The 8728-nt window shown below is 44.9% G+C and overlaps 1 protein-coding gene across 1 annotated transcript; it reads left to right on the plus strand.

Annotated features, from left to right (window-relative positions):
- Positions 1 to 413: 413 nt before the first annotated feature.
- On the plus strand, positions 414 to 1991 carry chrm2a (cholinergic receptor, muscarinic 2a; the record flags this gene model as incomplete). The annotated part of the gene is made up of 1 exon (XM_080537707.1): positions 414 to 1991. One exon carries the CDS (start codon positions 414 to 416, stop codon positions 1989 to 1991), a length of 1578 nt encoding a protein of 525 aa, XP_080393833.1.
- Positions 1992 to 8728: the final 6737 nt, after the last annotated feature.

Consider the following 8728-nt stretch of genomic DNA (forward strand, 5'->3'; position numbering starts at 1 on the left):
TTCACTGTAACCCAACTGCACTTATAATTACATAGGATATTGGCCGTTTGTTTTATGAGTTAGATCATTATTTAACTGTCATATTTGTGGGAGTAGATGTATTACGTTGGTCATTTATGTTGAATAGCCTATAAACTCCATGGGCCGGTTTCACAGACAAGGCTTAAGCCTAATCCTAGACTAAAAAACATCTTCAATGGAGATTTTACATTGAAAGTGTGATTTAGTCCAGGACTAGGCTTAAACCTTGTCTCTGAAACCGGCCCCATGAGTTTCTAGGCTATTCTGATGAACTCCATTATGATATACGCCTAATGTGGTTTTCTCCCCTGTGTCTCTCTCTCCATAGGTGCAGTGGCAATTCCAAGCCCAGGTTTCAGCTGAATAGAAGAACGTAACCAAGACCAGATGCCATGGAGGGGTTCAATTTCAGCTATTGGAATGACTCTTGGAATGCCTCTGAAGGCAATAACACAGACCTGGTTCCTGAGACCGAAAGCCCCTACAAGACTATCGAGGTGGTGTTCATCGTGTTGGTGGCTGGCTCTCTTAGCTTGGTGACAGTTATCGGAAACATCCTGGTCATGCTTTCCATTAAGGTCAACAGGAACCTACAGACCATCAATAACTATTTTTTATTCAGCCTTGCATGTGCTGACCTCATCATCGGACTGTGCTCTATGAACTTGTATACGATCTACATTGTGATTGGCTACTGGCCCTTGGGGCCGGTGGTATGTGACCTGTGGCTGGCCTTGGACTATGTTGTCAGCAACGCGTCTGTCATGAATCTGCTCATCATCAGCTTTGACAGATACTTCTGTGTCACCAAGCCCCTCAGCTACCCTGTCAAACGGACCACCAAGATGGCGGGCATGATGATCGCGGCGGCCTGGGTCCTGTCCTTCATCCTCTGGGCCCCGGCCATCCTCTTCTGGCAGTTCATCGTGGGCGGGCGGACGGTGCCGGAGAGGGAGTGCTACATCCAGTTCTTCTCCAACGCGGCGGTCACCTTCGGCACGGCCATCGCCGCCTTCTACCTGCCCGTGGCGATCATGATCGTCCTCTACTGGCAGATCTCCAGAGCCAGCAAAAGCCGCGTGAAGAAGGACAACCGGAAGCCCGCCGCGCGGCCCAAGCCGGAAGCCATCTCCCCGAACCAGGTGCAGCAGAGTCACACAGCCAACAAACCCAACAACAACAACATGGCGGCGGAAGACCACCCGGAGCGGGGCCAGGGCCAGCTCCAGACCGCCGACAAGGCGGCGGCCGACCAGCACGGCGACGGCTGCAAGCTGCAGAACGGCAAGGCGCCGTCCCCCACGTCTCCCGGAGAGGGGGAGATGGACGGCGAGGACCGGGAGGCCAGGGAGAACTGCGCCCCGGGGGAGGAGAAGGAGAGCTCCAACGACTCCACGTCGGGCAGCGCGGCCGCGTCCGTCCAGAAAGACGAGGAGACGGCGCCGTGCGGAGGAGCGACCAACTGCAACGCCACCGAGCCCGGCGACCCGCAGCAGCAGCAGCAGCCTCCGACCCGGCACCGCGCCAAGGCGGGCGGCTCCAAACTCACCTGCATCAAGATCAAGACCAAGTCACCCAAGGGGGACTGCTACACGCCCTCCAACGCCACGGTGGAGATCGTCCCCGCCACGGAGAAGCAGAACCACGTGGCGCGGAAGATCGTCAAGATGACCAAGCAGCCGCCCAAGAAGAAGAAAGCGCCGCCGTCGCGGGAGAAGAAGGTGACCCGGACCATCATGGCCATCCTGGTGGCCTTCGTGGCGACCTGGACGCCTTACAACGTCATGGTGCTCATCAACACCTTCTGTTCCAGTTGCATCCCGAACACTGTCTGGACTATCGGCTATTGGCTGTGCTACATCAACAGTACCATCAACCCCGCCTGCTACGCCCTCTGCAATGCCACGTTCAAAAAGACATTCAAACACCTCCTCCTCTGTCAGTATAAAAACATTAGGTCAGCTAGATGAATACAATATTGTGTGGGTGTGTGTGTGTGCTTGTGTGTGCGTGCGTGTGTGTGTGTGTGTGTGTGTGTGTGTGTGTGCGTGTGTGTGTGTGTGTGTGTGTGTGTGTGTGTGTGTGTTCGTGCGTGCGCGCGTGCGTGCGTGTACATGTGTGTGTGTGAAAGGGAGAGAGTATAAATGTCTATGCGTATGAAGTTGCTTTTCTTAATTTCTCATGGATTTCTCTTTCAATAACCTGTTGTAGCACTTTACACAGATTCAACTGCACTGCAGCCAGTTGTGTACAGATGTGTTTCAGATTATCTTTTAACAGTGCAGAAAGGAAAGGTAGATATCATTATCGCCGTTGTTGTCATTTCCATGGCTCTCGATGAACTAAGCATCCCCAGCAATGTTGAGTTTTACACTTATGATAATGATGGTATGGTTATGGTTATGGTATGTGATGGTTATGGTTATGGTTATGGTATGTGATGCAACTGTTGTGGCACAAGACTAACAAGGTGCTGCACAGGAGAACAAACAGATGGAACATGAAATAGACAGTTAGACTAGTTCTGCACTGTGTAAAAAACATAAGACAAATTCTAAGGGAAAATAGGGCTGACTGAATTCACAAACTTCACGTTTGTTGAAATTCAGTGTAAAAAGATACCTGTATATAATTGTATATATCAATGTACTGTACAATATTCACACGTGTGTGTGTGTGTGTGTGTGTGTGTGTGTGTGTGTGTGTGTGAGAGTGCGTGCGTGTGCGTGTGTGTGTGTGTGTGTGTGTGTGGCTGCCTGTGTGTGTATGTCTGTCTGTCTATCTGTCTGTCTGTGCATGTCAGTGAGGTTATGATGAGTGTGAGGGTGAATAATCCATTTGGTTGGAGACGTCCGCCAGTGATGATAAAACACGGGACGTATCGCATGTTACCAAGCTGTTGTCGTACGCCAATGGCACGCTTTTGTTGGCGTGATCCAATGTGAAGCAGTCTAAATGGCCTCTCTGGCATGTTCATATATGATTGGGCACCATGGCTGGGAGCTCTCTGATCTCCAGGGAGGACATATGTGACACGTTCTAATGCTTAGGTCCTCATGTTCGGGATCCAAAGTAATGATCTGACTTTTCTTTCGAAAAATGTGTGAATCCATTTCCGCGTTGTTGAAAATCAATGACACATTGACGCTAGTCAACTAAGACAACTTGTTTTGTGAGCCTGCTAACAATGTAAAGTAGTGTTCTAGTTAACTAGGTAGCAGTGGGGGATTACTCACCGAATCTATTTCGTTGCAGTATTTTGGCTTGACTAGCGAGTTTGTGTTGTGATTCTCAACAACGTTGAAACGTAGTTCCGTGTTTCAAAAGAAAAGTCTGAACATTTTGATTGGTTGACGACATGAGGACCAAATGATCAGACTGTGTCACATATGAATGCCCCCATAGGGCATTGCAGGACAAAGACCAGGGTCAGACTCTAATGTTCGACTGATTTGACAGGAACTTTCTACAATGACCTTCCCGCATAGTACTGTCCTCCACAATAAATAATACATTCATAGAACCCAAAATAAAAAGAGAGTGATGTAAAAATAGATACATTTGGTAAATACATGAAACGGGATTGTTCAGGAACATTCTCCTGTTGGCCAATAGTTTTAACGCATCGTTTCAAATCTGTCCATTTCATGACATGAGGTTTCTTCCATGTTTATTTGATGGGAACTGTTTAGATATTGATGTATCACCTGTCAAGTTGTCCACAACCATGCCTAACAGTTTAGAGGGTGACAGGTGGTGGGAGCTCGGAGCTGAAGCCTATTTCATACAGGAACAGGAAGGGATGTGAGTCTTCCATGGCTACGTGGAAGACTTTTCTAGAGAATATGTTTCTGTGATACATGCAGAGGGTTCTCTCTCTGTGTGTGTGTGTGTGTGTGTGTGTGTGTGTGTGTGTGTGTGTATGTGTGTGTGCGTGCGTGCGTGCATGCTTGTGTGCGTGTGTGTGTTTGTTTCATTTGATTGATTGCAGACCAAAAGGTAGGCAGTCAGTGGCTGTTAGACTAATCTGTGTTTGTGTGTTCTTCCCCAGAAATGGGATCAAATACTAACCACAGGCCACGGCCTTGTGGAGTAAAAGGGCTACTTGGTGTTAGATAAACGTTGTCTTCATTCATCATGTGACATAGTATATCATCATGAATACAGTGTGAGTGAGTAGGTGTATCTGTCCGTGTGTAGAGAAAATAGTTCAAGTTTGAGTCCTAGTCTAATGATGTTACAAAAAAAAGAACATGTAAAACACCCATGTTTTTTTGGTGCCATAGATTATACAGTAGATATCTGTTCCGTTCGTCCACAGAGAAAGCGAATTTCAAACAAATCACATTTTCTCAATTTCATTATGATAATGCTGTACGATTCAAGCAGTGAATAATGTGTAGGGATGGGAGGGATCACACGATGGTTGGTAGGTTACGCTTCACAGAAAACCATGCCTCCATTGAACAGAGCCGTTTCCCTTAGGAGAGATCTGGGACAGGGCTATAATGGAACCTCACCATGAGCTTCATCAGATTAGAGGACCATGTGGAACACCTACATTGGAGATGAAAGACTGTCCATTACACGCCTGGCTTGTACAGTACGCCCATGTCCCACTTAGTGTCCCTTCATCCAGTTATGTGTGACTACCTCTATACCACGGTATTGTTCAAATGGGTGTAAACATAAGGAATATTTGCATCTACTCACTCCCCACCGCCCCCTCTCTCTCTCTCTGTCAATCCCTCTGACATACAGTAGATTGTCTCAAGCTACTCCCCCTAATAATCAATACAGATAAAGTCACCCTTACTCACTAATTATTATCTTACTTACTAATATCATCCAGACAAAAGAAAAACATACTGCTAATTCACCATTTCTGAATGGATTTTTGATTCTTTTAGATTGGAGAAAAAATGTGTCAAATGTGTTTTTCAGCGTTATACTGACGCCAACGAGCAGACAAAAGGAAAACTGAATCCTTGCCACATTGCTGATTTCAATGAAGGTTAGTCACATTGGACTTTTGGCAACGAGCACATAATTCAGTCCGCTGGCCGATCCCAGCAGGCATTGCAGGCCTAGGCATCCATCCAAGTTCAACATCCCGCCATCCGTCAGCTTGATAAGTGGACCCGTGTCTGCCTGTCATCTGTCACACATCTCAGTGGTAGGTAAGAGCCTCCTAGCTTCCCACAATGTCTGATTAATCTGAAAACGAAAGCTGTCGTTTGAGTGATGCCAGTGGGAAAGTAAGTGCTCTCCAACACAACTGGTGGTCCAGGTTATTTATTTATCTTCAACAGTTATCAGGATTGTTGTGATATAAAATGACAGCCATTTATCCCCTGTAGTGGGATAGGGGGTTTTAACCACCTCAAACAAAATGGCCACCGTTCAACATTTCTCTACCTTGATGGAATGCTCTTTTGGCCGGGCTTTTAGACACAGTGGTGTTTTTTCTCACACGGATGTACCCTTGTGAATTCACCCTAAAATGGCAGATGATTTGACTCGCAGGACAAAAAGCATCTTTGTTGGCTTTGTCCCCGGTGAGTAAAAGTGAACCCGGTGCTAAGAGGAGCTCATGAGTGGGTACATTGACCATGTGTAAGTGTCTGGCTCTCTCCCATGCGAGGAACGGGCAGGCCCGCGGTGACCACTTTGTACGACCTAGATAAGCTCGCCCCTTTGTAGTCACGGTTACAGAGAGGCTGCTTGCTGCCGTCTGCGGGATACGCAGCTGCGCTCTCTGGGTTTTTTGAAGGATCTCTCTCTCTCTCTTTCTGTGTGTGTGTGTGTGTGTGTGAGTGTGTGTGTGTGTGTGTGTGTGTGTGTGTGTGTGTGAACCATGTTTGGAAACCAACCGCCATTCCACTGCCACCAGGTCAGCCAAAGGTTTCCTTTGAGAGGAATCACGCACATGGTGGCGTAAACAGAATAAGATGTACTGTAGTACATGAACTGTCTGCTGATGTGTTTGGCTTGGCCCCTCATTCTCAGACCGTACTAGTACGGTTAAGACGCTGGACAGGACAGTGTTGGTGAGGTGTGGTATGTCGGTGACGTGGTATATAAAATGGCACTCCATTCCACTCTTAGCATTCTCTCTCTCTCTCATGAAATGAACATTGTTTCCATGGCGTCAAGAATTCACCATGTGCCGTCAGAGCTATCTGGGCTCCTCTTCACACGGCTTGTGTCAAAGGGCTAAACTCCCAACTTCTAGGGAGATGAATTATATGTTATTTTACGTAACTTTTGATTTACTTGGTTAAAAAAAGCTGTAAAGATGTTTTTGGACTTTTTTTTCGGTATTTCACTGTTTAGATTTATGATTAAATATTTAGAAGAGTTGTTATTCTAGTTTCGTTGGTGATTTATTTTGTTTCTGTTTTGTTTTGGTACTGTTTTGTTATGGTCTGTTGTTAAGAGTAGGTGGAGAGTTGTTGCTTATTGAGCGTTTCGAGCGTCTCTTTTCAGATGGAAAGGTTGTCCTGTTACTTACAGCTAAACCACAAATAGCTATGTTTTCGCTATGTGGTGTGCGAAGTGGATCTGAAACAGATAAATATATATCGTCATATTGTAACAAGCAATTCAAAGTGCCTTATTATCCTCTAGATCCATATTATCACTCATACTGTAAATAGCTTATTTAACGGTAAATATAATTGAAAGCGTGTGTGTGCTGTTTGTTTGTTTGTGTATGTTTTAGCTTGTGAAATGATAGAATAGATGGTGGTGGCGCAATTTTGTGTGACAGTCGAACGTGTTGAAGATGGTAAGATCTCAGTCAAACTGAAGAGGCTTCTGTAGACCTATGCTTGGCCTGTTCTCTGGTCATCTGTGTGTTAAATGCTTGATGCATTTGATGGACAGGACATAGGGTTAGGGCTCTCAGCTCCAGTCTCCCCTCCCTCTTCCATTGTGGTCATGAAGGTGGAAGGTCCAGTGGTTAGACAGTGAACAATCCCACATGATCAATTGTTTAGTCTCAATCGTCTATCTAGAATACGTCCCTGGAGGTTTTGAGGGTTCTTAAGCGGTTTGTGTGTGCGTGTGTGTGTGTGTGTGTGTGTGTGTGTGTGTGTGTGTGGTTCTTAAGTGGTTTGTGTGTCTGTGTGTGTGTGTGTGTGTGTGTGTGTGTGTGTGTGTGTGTGTGTTTCCGTGAGTGTGCGCATGCGTGTGCGTGTGCGTGCGTGAGTGTGCGTGTGCGTGTGCGTGTGTGTGTTTATTATTTACTTATAAGAAAAAATGTGCATGTGAAAGCATATGAATTGGCATACTTTATGTACAGTACGTGTAGAAAACTCAACTGAAACACACGCCAACCCAAAAAAATAAGTGTCTCAAGATACACAGACGACACAACATGAATTGAAATATAAACCATAGGACAGACATTTCTGCCCTTTCACATTAACACCATATGAGAACTATACTGTACATTTTTGTATCACATTTTATAAATCTACATTATGTGTATTGTATTGTTGTACAAATGTAATATTTCACATTCATAAAATGTTATAGAGAAACAAGAAACAAGGAAAGATAGAAGAAAGAAAGAAAGAAAGAAAGAGAATTGATCGATTGATTATGTTGATTGATTGATTGATTTTGTTTGTTAGTTTCTAGAGGGGCATGATAGAGAATGGACCACTTGTGGCATGAAATTGCCTTGTGAAATGTTTAAGTAAAAATCCATCTTTTTTGTTTTCTCAAATGTTGTCCCATGAGTGGGATCTGAGGGGTTTGATGTTCAGTCGCGGGAGAGGAACTCGGTGGATACCTGCTGTATCTTTGGAGAAAGAAAAAAAAAAGACTGAAAGACAATGAACAGCTTCTTGAACATTTGTGTTTCGCACCCGTTCTGGCTCGACTTGTAAACGCGCGAAGGAGGACAAGACACCACACATTCATGGGGGTGGGGAGGGAGAACATTGTGAGACCAGCTGCTAAAAGACACAATGGTATTGGAATCTTCCCGAGAACGTCTTCAATATATCTATGGGAACTTGTTTGTTTTTTTAAAACAACCAAACTCCTGTCTGTATTTTGACTTTGACAGGAAAGGGGTCTTGACATGGACGCGGTGAGTAATTCTTCGGTAACTTCCAAGTGTCAGCTGTACTGTACATACATACAGGGTGTTCATTTTTCAGTTTTTCATCAGTATATAGACGCTCATCGTGCGCTCATCCACTGTGGCGTGTGGCTACTCATACGGTAGATAAATCTGTTAACAGCCTATTGTTTGCATTGTATATACCTATAGTATACATTATATGTAATTGGGATGAGGTACAGTTGAAATGTACATACACGTGTTTAATAGCTATCTGAATGTTTCCTTCCTCCTTTAGGCCCGCCCCTTCCCCCACTATGATACCTCCCTCTCTAATGTACAGTAACAATGTTATTGATTTCCTTTGATGCATTAGTTGGTTGGTTATTTGTTCTTGAAAAATGAATCTGAGTGTTAACATCGCTGGCCACCTATGAGGCTATCAAATGAACTGCATTCAGTGGATATATTGTGCCATATTCTTTTGGAAAGGAATTCAAATAAAACATTTAAGAAATGTGTTTGATGACATGTTGTGTGCAGAATGGTTTTAAGAATGGTTAGTATAGGGGGAAATGTGTTTGTAAATGTGTTTGTGTCAATTAACATCGATTGAGAATGTTGCACACA

This window comes from Nansenia antarctica (genome assembly GCF_963989245.1).
Source record: "Nansenia antarctica genome assembly, chromosome: 8".
Lineage (NCBI taxonomy): Eukaryota > Metazoa > Chordata > Actinopteri > Argentiniformes > Microstomatidae > Nansenia > Nansenia antarctica.